Below are 18,664 nucleotides of genomic sequence, written 5' to 3'. Positions count from 1 at the left end.
TAAATTAACTTGGCTTTAAACCTTAGAAGCACAAAAAAAACCACCAAAAATCTGGTCGGCCAACCAACTGCTACAGCAAGTCGTAAAGTCTTAAAATCGGCCGCAATATATTGCACAGCCTCGCGACTATGTTTTGGCATCACTGCAACTCGAAATCTTAAAATTTTTCATTTGATCTTCACCGTCACCGCCAGCTGCCTCCTCAGGGTTGCAGCTTCATTTCAAAGTTTTCGGTTCGATTTCGGTCTGTTTGATTTGGACGCGGGTCACGTGGGAGGTTTTGGTCCAATGATAATCGGACACGTCGCGGTTGCTTTGTGAGACCTGGGTTTGCTGTCACGAAAGAACGGCATGCATTGTGTTTCTTGCCGTAATAATTAAAATTCAAACACTTGCATAGAGAGGTAAAAATTGCTGAGGGAATACGATCGAAAAGTCGAGTTGGATTAAAACCTGGATTGAATTTGTTTATTATTTTGCTCCATGGGATCTTTTTGTTTGGAAAATCTTTTTCATCTGAAAACACCAATTAGCTTGTCGATGTATTTGTTTTGCCTTATAACCCAAATTTGCGGAGGAAAATAACCCTTCCGCACTTTGATCAATACGTATCGCAGCGAAATGCCGAAAACAGGGGCAGCTGGTAGCTTCGTCAACACGACGCATTTCCTTCACCTACTCCGCCGCCCCCAAAAAGCCATCTAATAATAGCCCCGATTTGAATAAACCTCCACAACAAACAGTGGGGACTGCGGTCTTTTCACAGACCAACTGTTGCGTAAATCCTTGCCACCGAACCGCGGTGGCTTCTTATTCACTCATGCGCATTGTCGACTCCCGTTTGTGGTGCTTGCGGTTGCTGGCCATTGCCAACTGTTGCCTGCTTTGTCACGCGAACAACAACTCGGTTGTCACGGCTGTATTTGCCGAGTCACGTTGAAAGATACTTCATACATTAGCGCTGGGTTAAAAGCGTGTTTGTCGCTGTCCGGTGTGTTCGACCTTCAAAAAGGCGAGACGAAGCACCAACCCGGCTCAAGTGCAAAGTACCCAGCAGTACGACACCTCGGCCTGTCGCACGCTCATAAATTGTTATTAATCCTCCACAAGCGGCGATTATCTTTATTAGCCCCGGCGCAACGGCCAACACGTGGCGCTTCTGGTTCCTATGACAACATGCTTCCGTGGGGCCCCTTTTCATGTTGCCGCCGTGACACCCCCCTTCTGAATCATCAAAGACATTCTTGGATATGTTACGCGGGATTGCGGCGCACGTTTTTTCGAATGCGCCCGCGCTACTCGCGATCGTCGAATTCCGACCAATATTCAATTAGGATTCGACTTCATCCGGCATTATCGCGCTCTAATTCGATCAAATCGCACCTCCCTGCGCGCGAAGTTCTATATTTAGGCCCATCCCCCCTTCAGCGCTCCCGCGACCCGTCATCGTGTTTGTCGTCAAAACGCGTCGCGCTTCTCCATTCCAATCCGCATCGCCTGCCACGGATAGGAGCAACCAGTTCTCGCGGCAGCCAAGTTTCCGACCGGACCCGTGGGTGGTGTTGATATGTCAATTTCTGACAGTTGGTATCTTTTGAATGCACAAGTTCGTCGCTCCCTCACAAATCTTCACGGCGTGTAACAATAGTTGCTGGGCTGCATGGGAAACGACCGCATTTCATTAGCTCGGTTTGACCCCGCGTAACATTGGGTGCTTTAAAAGCTTGCTTGGGTAAGTTTTTGTAGGCCCCATAAAATATTGTTTTTTGCGCTTTGCAGTTGGGTAAATTTTTTGGTCGAGTAACCAAAAGAACGTTAAAAGATGTTGTTTCTTTCCAGTTAACTCAAGTGGAAACATTTGGGCCTACGCTACTGCTGGACAAATAAACGATTAACGCAAGAAATAAAATGGCACAGACCAAAATTAGAAGTTGATTTTCAGATAAATGCGATTTACCGCCTGTAACAGGGAAATGCACTTCGGAACTTTATGTCGGTGATGATCAGTCGTTTAATTAAGCGTGGACGACTCCTGTATGTAACTTTTGTGTGTGTGTCTCCTCACACACTACGTGGCGCTGTTATCCCACCTCCATCTTGGTTCATTTTCACAGCTCTTTTGGTTTCTATGCTATGAAAGCCACGAAAAAGCACACATGATTATCATTACCATGGCAACTCGTACTTTCATTCGCGAACTTTCTTGTGTTTAATGAAATCCAGTGATGTTGTTTTTCGGTTTTGTAGCTCATACAAGGGACAACATTGACATTCCAATCCACATCCTCTGTGTACGTGCGCAGTCCTTGTATGTGACATCCCCCCTGTAGACGTCAGTACGTAATTTGCCAATATTCGATGCCATATAAGGAGCGAAATATCGACCTTTGAAATGTATACCCTCGTGTTGACCTTCTGCAACAGTGTGTCGAGCGTGTTGGAATTTATTTAAAGGGATTTAATGGGAGCCTCCACGTCAGAAAGTGGTCTCACTCTCTTTGCTCCCTTTTTAACCCTGCGGTGAGCTAAAGAATGCGGAGACTTAATTTTGCAATTAAGGCAGTGCGGAAATTTCGTCCGAAATTATCGCGCTCGCGCGCGCGTTGTCATTTCGCTGCCGTTTTGTCGTGACGCAAACCCGCACGAGATAGCAACTTTCGTATATTGCCGAACTGATTAGATTTGGTAATTGTTACCGCTACCGCAACACCTCTATATCTTTCCGCTATCGGTTTAATCCTGACAGACGGTTGGATATACACCGAAGGGCAATTTTAAACCGGTTTTAACATTTGAAATATCTCTTCCGTCTATATCCAACCCCCGAATAGTGTTGTGTAACGAAACAACGATACGTTCACGTTCAATTCAGTTCAAACGCTTCAATGTTATCAACACCTCCTGCTGCTATTTTTATAATTTAAGTTCAAAACGCCTTTTGAACAAATTGTGCAGTGAACAATACGAAACCGAACCAAATCCGATTATTCCAAGGTCGTCTGAAAAGATGTCAATTACGCACTGTATCGCAACGTGTACGTACCTGTATATAGATGTTTAATTGCACTTTTGGTCCAAATTGACATTTGCGATCAAATCACGAAATTGACATCTATAGAATTCTCTGATCGCTGTCTGAACCATCCATGCAGGCAATGCTTTGGGCCGATTATTGATTTGTCTCCGTATGTTGGTGCCTTTTTGCATAAAGTGACACATTTAATACGGTTTGATTTTATTTTTGTTTATTCGTTTACTTTAGACCAATACCAAAATATTTATTGTAAAAAATATTATTGCACGTTTCGTCGTCTCCCCTTTTTCATTAACCGGTGGTTTTGGGAAATCCCCTTCATATCGCCAGATCCCATGGGTTTTGCGTCGACGCCGAGTCATTATGAATACGCTGACTCATCACTTTGCAGTAACCAACCTCATCCGTTCAGCGCACGCGGCCTAAATCGGATATTGGAGATAACGCGATGTGTCCGGGGAGCGACGACAGTTGTCGGGGGTCCCCGGTCTCGTTGGCGCCACTTCGGGCGTCTCATGACGTTTGGCCCGTCTGGGAGTCCGGAAGGACAATTAAATTACTTCTCAATTTCAAATCGCTTTGAGTCTGCAATTTAATTTTTTGTTTTCAAAATCAAATTATCGTTTGCAATTTCATGTCAATTCGTGTGTTGTTTATACTCTAACCTTGCTCCGTTCTGACCGCGAATTCCATTCATTGCTTACACGCCCCCGCTACGTGTCAACGAAGGTGCATTGCAAAGTTCGCACCTCTTGTTCTCGCGTTCTTGGGCTATTTGTAATCCTGCGAAGCGGTGGATAATTGCACAACGCGTCCTTGTTGGGTTAAAAATTCCATAAATTTAATCACACCCGATTTCAACTGGCAGTTGTTGCTATTCAAATCTCTGCTTCGCCGAAACGGGCGCGACGTGAAATATGTATTGTGTTGAGGATTACGATCATAATTGGTAATTAATTAACCGGCATCGGGGTCACCAGAAAGTCTTTACTGTAGGTTATGACCAAGTCATCTGACAGGCCCGAAGTGTCATGAATTCAACTTCGTGAGTTTCTTGTTTCGGATTGGACAAAGCGTGTATATATATATATATACATATACCATTAGCAGCAAGAGCTTGTAGAAAATTTTGCGGGGTTTACTGTGCGATTTGTTTTACAGTTTTGTGTGCATGTATCGAGAATACGCAATTGTAACGGACTTTCTTCCTATTCCAAACTAAAGACATTTTTTGTGGGAACTCCACAAAACGGTCATTGATCAACGTCATGCGTTCACCAACGCATGGAGCCACGCCCGCGAACGAATTGCGTCAATCAGAAAAAACGAATGCCCGCGGTATCAACAGCGAGCGTGTAGTTGGCGCTTATCTCTTCCGCTTCGGCACTCCCCACGGCTACTACACGCAGCTTGGGCGACAAGATAGTGTTCTTATCACTCACTGCCTGTTTTAAACCGGATCTGTGAGCGAGTTCACATGTTTGTTGACGAGTCTGCAGTTGTTTATTGCGAGTTCGCGCTGCTGTGCCTGCACCTTACCTTGTTTGTGTATCTCGCATCTTTCTCCTTATTCCATTGAAAGTTCCAGTGTGTCGTGCGGTTTAGATAAGGACTCGAGTTTGGCTCTGCTTGCGTGTTCCACACCGGAAACTGGACTTGCCGTTCGCCGACGAAGCTTGTTCTGTTTTTACTTCAAAGGCGACCAGTGTCTTTGGAGTGGAATGGGTGTTTCTAGGAATCGTCTGCTTGCAGGTTTTGAAACGCGGCTCTGTAACCCTGGGATATTTCTGTATTTATATATTTTAGTTTAGTTTTTAGGACAAAAAAAAGAGTCGTAATCGTAATATTTCGATTCAGCATATGATAAGAACGTGAAAAAAGCCAAGCCCAGCCATTGTGTTTCATGGTTTGAAACAAGATGTTTGGGATTGGTGTCAGCTAGTTTATTGCAAAAAATAGAAAAAAGTGATTTTGCCTGCCTAAGCATCATCAGTTTCTTATAAAAATAAAAGCCCAAACATTGCGTTTGTTTTTCATATCGACGAGTTTAGCACAAGAGAGAAACAACATTACTATTTTTTAAACAAGACCTCGAAATTATAACAATATCTGTCCATTAAGCTTCACGGCAAAAGGTTATCGTTACCCGCAGATCCCAAACCCTGTAAAAATTCCACGATTTAATCCTCTGTGTACGAAAGACGACGCGGACCCTTTGTTTTGCCCTGGAGACACATTAATCCACCATTAAGGCGTCACGGTAAATATCCCGACGACAAACTCGTGGAGAATCTCCCAATCTTTCTGAGAAACTCGTTCCAAAGTCCGAACGGTTGGGAATTTGTCGCGGAAACCCCACGTGCGCGTTTATCCCAAAAGATTTGTTTTGTCTCAAGTTTTGTGATAAGAAAAGATACTGCGATTTTATCTCTTATACACAACTACATGTGTATGATACGTGAACACATTTGACATTCGTCTCTTTTTGCTATTGTTCTTGTTTATAATTTTATGGTGAATCTTGTATGAAAAATCATTCGGTAACAGCGGTACCAGTGGTCGGTGAACCAGAGACCGTCCGTTATAAGATACCGCGGAGGAGGTTTGGTTCCTAACGCGTCGTCATTAGTTTAAAACAGGCGTCATGTAAAAACAAACATACTTCATTTGTTGCTACAAGCAAACGCGCCAGGGTTTGATTAACTGACAATTGTATTTCCAATGCAGATAGTGCACAATATTTCGACCAATCAAATCCCATCAGTGCAACTGCTTGTGACTTACTTAGTTAACATATAAACCTATATTTGGTAAATAAACAAAATAAAGTTCACCAAATCTAAAAGAACGCCTCGTCGCTCGACGCAAGTTGTTCTTATTACATCGCAAGATGACAATCACTCCCGACATTAATTTGATGCACATCGCAGTACACGATACGGAAATTACAAAACACGCGCGCCTTTCGTCTGGCACCAATTCGAAGAATCTCCTCTATCTATGTCATTAAATCGAATTCACGTCCCTCTGTTTATATTCCAGAATCGATGCCTTGTCGGCTAGTGCTACAAAAAACCGCTTTAAACACGAATTTATATTTCGTAAAAGCCATGCACGGAAGAATTCCGCGTTATCGGATCTCAATAATTGGGTGTGTATTGGGTACTGATGAGTTTTAAATCTCTCTGCCCAATCACGCGGTTGGTGCTACGATGTTTCGTTGAAATTAGGCCGACGAAATTACGATTTGCGGTGGTCGCTACGTGGAGCTAAGGAGGGCGGTACGTTACCGTGTAGACACACGCACTAAAATTCGTATGTGCCTTTTAAACAGAAGCGGTCAAGTTGGCGGCACTGGATTGGACTTGACGTTAATACTGCACGCCTTTTTTGCGCCTTTGAATCTGTTGGTTTAGTCAAATGTTTTTAATCAAACTCATTTTTTGTGTGAAAGTGACGTCATAGAATTACCCATTATTACGCTATAGAGCACATGTTTACCCACACAGCTGCCCCCCAAAAGGTTTACGACATAAACCGTCACCAAGATTACCTAATGAAAATGCCCCCGTCCTTAAACGAGTCACAAACCAATAAATACTTTTCGATCTACGACTGATGCCGAGATTGTGCTCGGCTTAACCAAGCCCGCTTTTATCGTCAGGCGCGGTTCAATTGAGAAAAATATCGTGAAAAAATTTCAGAAGTTGGAATCGAAATTCAAAAATGGGTTTCGCTAATGCATTCGTGGAGTTGGTTTGGTGAGTGTTTGACGGACGCCTGAAATCGCCACAATCGCCCGTTATCCATGAACTCAAAATCCTGGGGATCAGACGGGGACCTCCGCCGAGAAATTGCGTCCGTTTTGGCCTCGACTCCATAAGAATATCCCAAAGCCCTAAAACAACTTACCATGCTGTCAAACTCTTACTGGCGTCGTCGGCGCGTCTAAAATCTAGAACAGAGACAATGCGGAGCGCGGGCCCTTGTCGGCGGGAGGTTGGCCCACCTGGCTCTTATGTGTCCGAAATGAGGGGGGTGGCATCGCGTTGGCGCGCAATATACAAGGGGGGGAAGAGGGCTTAACAATACAGCGGAAGCGGGCGGACCGCACATGGGCATTGTTCGCTCACAATGGCTCTCGCGCCCGAAGCAAGGATCAGAAATTTAATAAGCGCGTGTCGCTCCGGTGTTGATTCTGTCGCGAGATGTTTGCTTTGCCATGCGATACAAAGTGGTTTCCACAGCTAGATCCGTCGGTATCGTTCCCCTTTGCTCCGAATATACGTCCACATATGAGTGTGGAACTATTAGAATGCAATCCACTCTCACAGAGGTATCTTACAGTGGCCGCATGCTTATTGCCAGTAACTTTTGTATTAAAAAAATGGCGTTAATGGCGACGAACTGCTCGCGTTACTTTCATAACAAAGCTGTCGCGGGATAATTAAACTTGCTTTGATGTAAAAGTGTTGCTCATGAAACCTTACTTGTCCTCCACAATAATTCCGGAACCGCGATCGTGTTTATCGCAAATACCATTGGAAGAAGACGGTGTCGAGCTTCATAATGCCGTTTATTTTCATGCTCGTTTCATATTTGTGTGCGAAGATTATACAAATCGACCCTTTTTGTCGTAACAATCGGACCACGCCCTCTCGTTCGGTTTTGTTTGTTCCCGGGCGCGATGGATCGATGACCTCGTGAGTTCCGAATCGGGTCGATCGGCGCGTGGCCACTTCCGCTGCAACGCCTTGTTACGTAACAATTTATTTTCTGATGTTTGCCGTAAGCCAACATGGTACTAAAAAAGGAATTGTGATATATTGTGTGTATATATACGATAAGGGTTATTTTAAATGTTAAATACGTGATCATTTTTTGCGGCGAGTGTCATGTATAGCATTTCGTAACCGGTACATATGTTATTTTTTTCTCCACACCTAAATCGGTTCGAAATTTATGGCATCAGTAATCTTGCCGCATGTTCATAACGTTTGAAGATTTTTCATCACACGGATTGAAAAAATGCATTCTGTGATGTAACAAAAGCATGCATGTTTTGTGGTTCCGGTCGAGTGCACAGGTGGTTCGTGCTTGTGTTGTTCAGGCTTTAAGCTTGCATCGTGTTTCGATGGTAAACAACTGCTTAAATAAGATGTTTAGGGGTTCTGTTTTGACTTGTATCACTGGCCAAGTGTCCTTTGTTATATTAGACTTAATTGTAAACCGGTTAAAGCTTCGGCTCTCACGCTCAGGGGCTTACAAGAACGTGTTTGAGTTTTTCTGCTGCCTCTTTTCCTCTTTTTATCGCGGTACCTAGATGAAAAAATTACCCTCCAGTACTTCAGCAAGTCTCCTTGAATTTAAAAAACACAAAAACAAAGATGATTTTGGGGTGATTATCAGGTAGTGTTTGTAATTAATCATCGAACTATTTTAACGATTGGGTGCTTGTCGTGAAAAATATCGGCAATTTAAATTGTCCAAGTCAGTATTTTCGTTTCCGAATAACAAAATACATTTGAGAAAATAGAAAATGCAAAGCTCACATGCTGATCATTGTGAGCAAACGATTTGAACACTGGTGTGCTTATTATCAGTGCTGTGATTTAACTGACTGGAGTTGCGGTGTGACTTTTCTACACCATGTAATCAACTCCCAAGTTTTTCGCATATAAATAAATATATTTGTATCTTGGTAAATTAAAAAGAATCGTTAAACTTTCTCAGGCCCTTCTTCGACCGGGACGAATCGACCGCATATTGCTCGTACCTCTCCCCGACCAAGATACAAGGCGGGAAATATTTCAAATCCGATTTCGAAAAATGCCGATCTCCGATGACGTGGACATCGAGTGGTTGGTGGAGTCGACCGACATGTACTCGGGTGCAGAGGTGGAGAAGTTGATACAGTTTATTTGTAAGATAGAGGCCGAATTTTTTATCGGTCTGTCCCTTGATTGCATTTTAAGAAATTGTCAAAATATTTAAAAAAAAATAGTTTTTGATCATAAACATTTGTCCCTAAACGCACAACCCAACAATCACCATTGATTTAAATGCAGCTAAAAGTGTCCATGTAAGCAAAAACACATTTTTTGAATGGATAAACATTCCAAACTCGCAGTTCTAACAAAAAAAATGCAGCCATCAATATTTGGTTACGAATTAAAAAAAATAAATTTAAAAAACTCTCAACGCACTTGAAATTCGTAAATTCTCATTAATCTCGCGTCAATTCGACATCGGATATTCCACGATCATTTTCCCGTAAAAACGTACGACACTCTATAAAAAACACACGGTCGTATTTCAGCCTTTCAGTTTTGATTGACGTGTCCTAGTTCTAAACACCGCGTTCAAGAAACTCAATACAACGTCACCAAATCAATTCTGGATTGGGCGCCTCTTCGCGCGACAAGAAAAATCGAATCGCGCGATTGTTGTTCGGCGCTGTATTACACATTCCGATTGTGTTGGGACCGTATTTCAGGACCCCCACCTGAATTTCCGGCGGAAGCGGTTTTAATAAACGCCACTGCGTTGCCAACGCTCCCCCATTCATAAATCCAAGCCTGACAATCGATCACTGTTTCGTCACAATAAGTTGGAAGCGCGCGCCGGGAGGTAAAACCCGTGCGCGACGCACAATGACACATTCGCGTGCGCCCGCGACACTCTATTGTCAGTTCCGCGACCCCTTTGACCCGCGTTTGTGGATCCGCCAACTTGGGACTGGGTTTTCGGAAGTCCAGATGCCGAACATTGGACCCTGACCCCTCAAAACGCGATAGTGACGTCATGTCGATTGTCAAATTGTTGTCAGAATACACAGGTCGTCTGTTAAGGTCGCTCGCCTATTTGTATAGAGACGCGAAACCGCTTTAAACAATTGGTTCGTGATAAAACCTTCTAATTTTTAGTATTTTATATGTTGCTATTAAACATGCTACAATAGCTGTAATCAGCGCAAATCAGGCATAATTTGCAGCACAACATTATAAGAAACTTTACACACCTGGTCACGTGACGCTACAAGCCAGTGTTATCTGTTCCCCCTTTTCTTGCGTTTTTGGTGTTTCTGTACATGATAACTTGTTAATAACCCTGAAGAAGTCTCATTGGATGATAGACGAAATGTCGGTCGCAATAAAAATCTCGTAACCTTAGGCCAGAAACATTCCTTTAAATTTACAATGCCTGACAGCAAGAATAGCACATAAGAAATACCTAAACGCGCAAAGCGACCAATATAACACTGCACTTCGGACGCCTCAGCGGCACAGCCAGCTTTGCATGTAGTGACGACAACTGGTGATTGGCGATGGGATTGCGTCGCTTCAAAGCGAATTCTACTGATATTGTCAGGCCATCTCGACATATGCGTGTTTGTGTCCCTGTAATTGTCGATCACGTCCGTCCTTCATCCACGCAACTACAACTGCCATCTTATCTCCGAGTCCAGTCATAATCCTTGCCAGGTATGCTAATATAGTACGACCCACTATTGAGAGCTGCCGATTGGGTTTTTGGTTTATAGCAGAATGGCAGCCACACCTTCGCCGTTCGGAGGCGATTCTTGCATATATTATAGATGGGACTGGCCATATATGGCCACTTGCGGCGCTGTTGCGTCACATGGCGTGTATTTGGGTTGGGAATGTGAAGGTGGTATAGCATGGGCAGCCAACACTATCTTCCAATGTGGGCTTGAATGCCTTTACCAAACATAGGAATAGTAAATTAATAAGAACTGTACTTCTGGCACGTAAGTTTTTTATTGTAACCAAAGTTTCGTCCACCATTCGGCGGGACTTCCTCAGGGTTATTTAGCAACGATAATACATCAAGCTCATAAAACGCAAAGAAAAAAGAAAATCGATAACAATGGCACTGTAGAAAAAGTAAAAGTTCTTGGCAAATTGTATTGTGGAAACATGCTTCGATTGTTACTGGGAAAAACATGTAATGATACGCAGCCAAGTGGCAAGCTCGTCTGGTTACAGCGTCACGCCTGTCACATTCATTTCAGTCAGTTTCCGATGCACCATAAAAATAGGTCCGGCACCTGACCCACGCATTTATTCGTCCATCAGATGAGATGAGATGCCCTGGCGTCTGTGAAGCGGAAAGCCGATGTTAATACGTCGGTCGTTCTGCTCGTAACAAGTGCGTCACCGTCCGATTTCTCGCTCAAGCTGTTTCGGAAGCGAACCGGCTTAACCTGCCGCCTTAATCGCGCTTTTCTATTGTTACGCGCCCTCTATGGCATCCGACGCCTCGGGCCAACCTCATTCACCGTTCACAATAGCGAGTCGCTTGTGTGGTTCGGGAAGATGCTGTCGACGCGTTCTTCGTCGTGATTGTCAGATCGCTTTGATCGGCGCGGTCATCGCGATTGTGCAGGACTGTATGGACTCTTTGTAATACTTCGTGTTATCTGAATCTAACTCGCTTGTAAAATTTGATTAAATCCGTTTCGCGGTCGCCCGGTTATGAACAAACCTGTCGGTTTGACGTGTTACTTGCGGACTTTATAGACCTTATCTTGTTTTATGCGACTCAATTTACGCAAATTCGCCACCTTGCCTTTCGTTGTGGCTGAACAAAAGTTTCGCGGCTCTGTTTGTGCTCGAATAGCGACGAATTTCATTCTGTAAGAATTCAAGTTATTCAATTCATCCAAAATCCCTCGGATTGTGAATTATTTTCTCACGCTTTTCAGAAAATGTTTAAAACCTTTGTTGCCCAGGATCAGTCATCAACGTCTCTTAAAACATGTGGAGGCGGTTCTTCAGAGTCCAGTTGAGTCTGTATCCACGTTACCGCCAAACTCGACTTCAAACCCCCAAGCCCTTCTGCTTATTCGTGGTTTCTACTACAGCCCACAACGCCCCAATTACCGCATGGCTTAACAATATTTGTTGCCTTGACCTTTGCCTCGTTTAGCCGCGGCCTGATTTCCACCTGAAGAGGGGTCGCAATTTGTGATGACATTTCCACTTCCCGGTCGAGGCGAGATTGCCATCTAAATTTTGTCCGAGATTGCTGCTTGCTGACGTCATTGGCACAAGTCCAGCTGTCCATCTTAATGGGTTATGAAGTGAATTCCCTTCGGGTTGTGCTGCGGAAATGGTAAACTTCGCATCTGGCCAAATTTAAGAGCAAATGTTATCAGCAAATGCTTTCGAAAGTAGTCATTTTTCTGGCACAGTTTCTTACGTACGAAACATTTTTGGGAGCGTTGTGTGTCAGAGAGTAATCAGGTGATCATCGTAAAGAGTTTTACCGTGGCATCAAATTGTGAAAATAGTACTTGGATTGAAACCCCGTTTCAATATTTCAATATATCATAGAAAATATGTCTAATTCTATGGCGTGTCGGATATGTCGATTGTGTCTGTGATTCTAACCTTTCACAATGTCCGGTCCTATAATATTACTGCCTGAAGTGTCGTTTCCATGGGTCCCGCAACTCTACGCAGATACTACTGCAAGTTACAATATACAATTACTACTGATGCTGCCAGGTTTTATTGCTGCAATATTGCCCTTCTGGCAAAAATTTTATTATGTCGACATTTCGGCCGCCATGCAGCAGCCTTCATCAGGATGTAGAAGGTGTGAATAACACAACGTAGACAATGTTGAGGCGCACAAACTACTTAAGCTTTTGGGACTTTAGAATATTGAATAATTTGAGTCCCCAAATAGAAAAAAAGAGTTTTAGTTTTCACCAGTGTCACGCACAGCAAATGGCGTTGGAAAAATGTGGATTTCAGACGAAAAAAAATATGAAATGTTGTTATTACTGCAAGACCGCAGTCCCTTCTCCTCGTCGTATTCCAACAGTCGAAAGATAGGTAATTTTACCTGTCGACCGTAAACCCACCGCCCTCGTATGTGTAGAACACAGATGAGGCGTCTCTGATCCGCTGTTGACATTGGCTTAAACGCCTCAATGCTCACGCATTTAAGAATGATTGGAGGCTTTCGCCCTTAATGGCCGAAAACGGCTCGTGGTCTGCGGTGCTGATGATGTGATATTGTTTCTCTGAGCGACTTTTGTGTGATATTGTGATGCAAATTTTGGACAGATACGGTTGTTTTCCTTTTTTGCTTAATTTGATTCGTTTTTATTTCTTTTTCGAAATCTTTTTTTAAATAAGCGACCCCTGTTTAATCAAAATCAACAATTGTTCAATGTTTCTTGAACGACACTGACGACGCCCAATGGTAGGTGAAGTATATATATATGTAAAAACGACGACCTTGTTACAGACAGAAGATATTTTTGCATGGAAGTAGTCAAAAGATAGTCTTTGTCAGTCAAAATCCTGACCGAAGATTCAGCTATTTTTTATTACTTTCCAACAGCAAAATTTTTTTGGGGGTTATTTTTCCGTGTACGTTGGATTTTTTACCATGCAGTAAAATGCATGCACATGTGATGGGAACGTTTTCAGCGGCGCGTGCATTAAACCAGCAGCAGCGCTGGAATTGTGTTATGTGAAACCTCGCACACATCTTCAAACTCCTTGCCGCATACGACCATCCGGCTTTTAACATAATCCCCGCCATGAGTGACAGCCCCCACTTGTTGAAGTTCTCGCGTTTCCGACCCTCCCCAAACACCCCTAAAACGAAAGAGGGGGCCTGGGTCACGCGTCGTTGGCTCCCAAACGCGCGCGATCGGAAGTTTTTGTTTGCTTACGTCACCGTCTTTGTCTGGTCGCCGGTGAACCGCGCCGACCTGCCATGTGATAAAAATTGAAACCGGCATTTTCGGGGGTGGGTAAAAGGGGGGGAGGGGGGATTATGTTGACCGGGAAAGGCGAAAAATCAATTTTACGCCCGGCTTGGCGCGTTTGCTTGCGGTTAGGGGGGTTGAAAGGTTGAGGAAATCGCATTATCCCGGGGGTATTGTCGCTTCTTCCGCCGCGGAGGGATACACAATGCCCCGCGGATTTATTACTAACATTTGGCGGCACGACGGAACCTATTGCTTTCGCGGTGAGTGATTCCACCACAGGTGTGGAATTCGGTCTGTCGATTCTACGGCGCATTGTTGACTTTTTTCATCACCAAACCTTCACACTGGCATTTCACATTTCAGTCTCGCCCGGTGTTTTAAAAACAACCAGACTTTTACCGGAATCCCACGTCTTTATTATAATCGTCATCATAGATTTCATCTTTCAGTCCATATTCGCGAGGATAGTTCGGATAGACCCGGCGGTTATTGCCAAAGCAAAAATCCATCGAAACGTGAACGCCAACCTGATTCAATGAACCCTTGATCCTAATTGACTTGAAGTTCAAGTTTCTCTACGTGACCTCACCAGCACCGTTGCATTGCGGCGAGTTGGAAACATCCCCATCTCACACCCTATCTTGTACAAACAACGCACCGCCGAGCCGGGTTTCAAATTTCCGCCATGCCCCGATTTTGTTTATTTACCCCAATGCGAGTTTTCGAAACCTCACATCGCGCAAGCAAAGCATCCGGCTTTGTCTTGACGTCACGCGTATTTTAACACCCCCGACTGCCGGTCATTTGACGTCATCGCCGCCATAATAACGTCGTCATCACCGCGCTTTGGCCTCTCGATTTGTAAAAGCGCAAAACAAGTCGATTCATTGCTTCGGGTATCGGATGGTGGGTGATTGAGTCATCGCAACTCGCTTTCGGTGTAAGTGTGTTTTCGCTTGTTTCCGCATTCTGTGGACTTTTTTAGGCCAAGTCACTTGGGTTGTTTGTCGGGTGCGATCAGATGTTTTTCGAGGACGCTTTGTAATACAGAAAAACACATGATCCGTTTTCAACCTTGTTTGTTGCGTGGTGCCAGTGGTTCACACGCTTGTAAACGTACCGCCGTGTCCAGCATATGTCCGAGGCAAGCAGAAAACCGAACATGTTACGGATTTGTGAATGGACCTCTGGCGAAAATCATTGCCACGTGAAGGAATTTCGATGCCCTTGGGGTAGAACTCATTTTGTCACAAAATTATGAACGGGTTCTCTTAACCGTGCTGCGTTTGAAAAAACACCGACGCCATAAATAACATCAATTCAATGGGGAGTTTTAGTTTGACGTCCGCAGTCGACACATAAGTTCAACCCAGTGCAATATCTCACGAGTGTGAAAATACGCGTAAATTGCGGGCGCGCAGTGTTCAAAAACGAGTCCGACGCTGGGACTAAATTGCCCCAAATTGACTCGCAACCGGCAATAAAGCATCTTCGCGTTGGGCCGAGTCCTTGTCATCCCGAGCCGTCACGCGTAAACCCTCTCTAATCTGTTCCTTCCCCTCAGCCCCACGTGGTCGTGCCCAGGGGGCGACTATTGAAATGACAGGCAGCACTTAGCTAATACGCGGATTGCCGAGGTCTTAGGCAGATTTCAGGAGCCGACGGAACGTGGAAGTCATCGCCCTTGCGAGCTGTCGTTTCGACGAGCCCCGGTGCCGCCGAGTCTGCGACTTACGATGCTTAACTGTCGTTGACCCTGTGTCTCCTCCCGTTTACAAGTCGGTATCTGCCAACTGCTTCAAAGTCAGCGAATCCTTTTTATCGAGTTCACAGTTATGTCATTTTTTGCGGCAATTGGCTAGACGTTTTATTCTTTTTTTGTATTCCCGACATAATTAACGATATTCAAGTTAATTCGAAATGTGTCGAAGCACTGCTACGTCCATGACAAAAATGACTGGCATAACGTCTCTGTATTATTCGTGGAAAATGATGTGGAGCAGATATAGGGGTGAATGTCTCGTTTCAAGCGTTTGTTATAAGATCAACCAAATACGTCACAAAATCCACAATTATAGACCAAAAAACAAGCCTTCACGTTTTCGAAAACAAGTTAAACCCACTACTGGTTTCGCCACCATTTACGCACCGAAAAGGAACCTATTTGTTGACCGGTCGCAAACCGCCTGCTCCGAGCGTGTTCATCGCACACCAAGCTGCCACAGCTGAGCTCAGCGAGTCCCTGTGATGTCAAGTGAACTCGCACCACTGGGGTCGTGTCTGTAACATACCTCCTCGCTTTGTTGGCCGTCTGAACTTCGCGTACAGCAGCGCGGTTAATGTTCTTCCGGCTTTTGGTGTCGACTTACGTCGAAGATGAAAACCCGACCATAGGTGGAGCATGAAACTGCCGAGATTCCTCTGGCGCGGTGCCGCGACGAAATGCCTTCTCGGGTGCCGACCTGCTTGCCACATTTACATTTAAAACATAATATGAAGTTTTGCCAGAAAAGAGCGAAATCTGTGTTTTCAACCTCGTTTCACTGCTTACTTAATTAGCCCTAAATCACCTTTTTTGTGCGTTTTGTGCGTCGATATAAAATCAATAGTAATGCCGATAGTTTAATGGGAAATATGCATGTCAGTATATTTTGTTTGTAAACCACGTAATAATTGCGAAACAGTGTGATGCCCGTTTGGAATGACGCCTGCTGTTTGTTCAATATTTTTTTACAATGCTTTAATATCCTCACTTATATTTTGGCGACTTCACTGATAGGCGACTAAAACACGAAGGCGACATCAACAGACGCCATCAAATCTTGTATTTCCATTCACTTCCACCCACTTCCCCAATTCCCGACCCCAAACCGTTTGTGACGTCATACTCTGTGTAACCCCTGTTTAATGGGGTCGCGTTTCGGAACCCAATAACACATTGACGTCCAGGCAGAACCGTTTTCCGGACCAGTTGGTCGGCCTTTGTCGGGAGACAGGTGCGTGGACGGTGTTCGAGCGTTCCGCGAATTCCCGATGTACTTCCGAAACGTCCCGTTTCCTTCCCGTCATTTGCCGCCAAAAATCCGCCGTTTCCGCACGTGTCTTTTTTGTTTCTTTCTAACGGGTCGTCGTGATTTCGAACTTGTTAATAGAATGGATTTGTCGGTGGGAAACGAGATATTTAAGGATGCACGAATATCTGCGGTATGCAGTGAATGGTGACAAAATATTCTGCTCACGCTCTTGCAGTTGTGGTAAACTGCTCAACGACACGTAACATGCTGCGACCGGGTAAATGTGGAATTGGGATCCAAGGTTTATATTTATTTTAGAAAACACCGCAACAAATATGCGGAGTGTCCAACTCACCGACATAAATCCTACCAACAAAAGTGAAGATGTTTTTCCCGCGCAAAGTGCTGGTAATGCATGAACCAGGCTTTCTTTGTGGCGTCACAAAAGGTCCTCTATGATGTCACACATCGGTAGCCTGTTTCTTGTGTCGTGCCGTGAGAACAACTTGTAATTCCCCACAGCCGTCAACAGAGTAATCCTGGTTGTGTGAAACCGAGTCCAAACCCCACTCAGTACCGCTTTAGTAACAAAAGACTAGAAGCAAGTTGTGGTTGAACTTCGGGGAGCAACTGTGGGCCGAGTCGTGTAGTAGGAGCGGATTTGGGAGGGATCAGCACCCGTGTCTACACAAAACTATGCGTTCTTGTCGGTTTGGCCTCGCTTATGTTGATCACATTTTCCGGATTAACCGTATTTAAGGAGAAAATTCGTACAAGTTTCAATCATTTTTTGATTATACCCGTGAAGCCAAGTATGGATTTGAATGCGGCCTTAAATAAAATTATAATTAAATAAAATTATTATTTATTCAAAGCCAGCGAATTGTGCTGTGAAAACTGAGTGATACAAAACGCGTGTCAGGTTTTTAGGTCTGTCTTCGCTTCGCCGATAAACAACACAAGTAAATTTACAGCTCTGTTTTATTTCCCTGATCATTCGTTCTGTATCCTAGCGATCACAGCGCACCCTGGTTTGGACGTGTCGATAACTTCAACACAAAACTGTGATAGTAGCGTCGCTTCATACTTGTACACATATAACGTCTATCACTCTGACCGTGAAATAAACCATTTGCACGTACGGAAAGTATGAATGAAATCTTCACCTTATCCTCTCCGTCCGACATTTCGAACCTAAAAGTCATCCTTTTTCGTCGCAGATATGCTCGCTCTGCCGCGAGGGGGCGCTGGCGGCACTGGAGGACGACTTGCTGGCCGACCACGTGACTCGACGTCACTTCGAAATGGCCTTGTCCGCAGTGCTTCCACAGACAAGCCGGGAGAGAGCTCAGATGTATGAGGAGTACAGCAGGACGTTACAAACCCGAATCAAATAACGCGTCGACTCTTTTCTGCAAATAAACTAAACCCATTGTAAACGTCGTGTGTTCCTAAGCGCCACTAAGTGGAAATCTTGCTGGTTGTTTAACTGACAAGATCATTGTAAAGGTCACATCATAACTGCACTGAGGCGACCTATTAAGTCGAAACTGTTTGCATCTCCCTATAAAAAAGTGGTGCAATCATTGTTGCCTATCGGGACTTCGCGTTATCCTTGTTAAAACCCGGATCTAAACTTACCACATCAAAATGTTAACGGGGCGCGTTAGTTCGATCGCTTGATTAGCGCCGAACCCGCAGTTTGCCAATCTTTTCCTTTTAAAATCCCACAACATGACTTTGTACCCGAACCATGCGTCATCTTTCCAATCTCAGCTTGCAGAAACCGCCCCAGTTAGTCACAACATAAACACACCAAAACCGCAGACACATTGTGAACCCCACGTGACCGAGCACCGC

At 44.4% G+C, this 18,664-nt stretch overlaps 1 protein-coding gene across 1 annotated transcript in view; it reads left to right on the top strand.

Moving 5' to 3' along the window:
* The window catches only part of LOC145910323 (ATPase family gene 2 protein homolog A-like), a 32,064-nt gene extending 13,835 nt beyond the window's left edge, over positions 1–18,229 (top strand). Inside the window, exons 14-15 of the mRNA XM_082997395.1 lie at positions 8,768–8,932; positions 18,025–18,229. Coding sequence (XP_082853521.1) covers positions 8,768–8,932; positions 18,025–18,201 — 342 coding nt within the window. The 3' untranslated portion in view covers positions 18,202–18,229. The remainder of the gene's footprint in view (positions 1–8,767; positions 8,933–18,024) is intronic.
* The last annotated feature ends 435 nt before the right edge of the window (positions 18,230–18,664 follow it).

This window comes from Ascidia mentula, chromosome 8 (genome assembly GCF_947561715.1).
Source record: "Ascidia mentula chromosome 8, kaAscMent1.1, whole genome shotgun sequence".
Lineage (NCBI taxonomy): Eukaryota > Metazoa > Chordata > Ascidiacea > Phlebobranchia > Ascidiidae > Ascidia > Ascidia mentula.
This window is presented reverse-complemented; position numbering and strand designations above follow the sequence as displayed.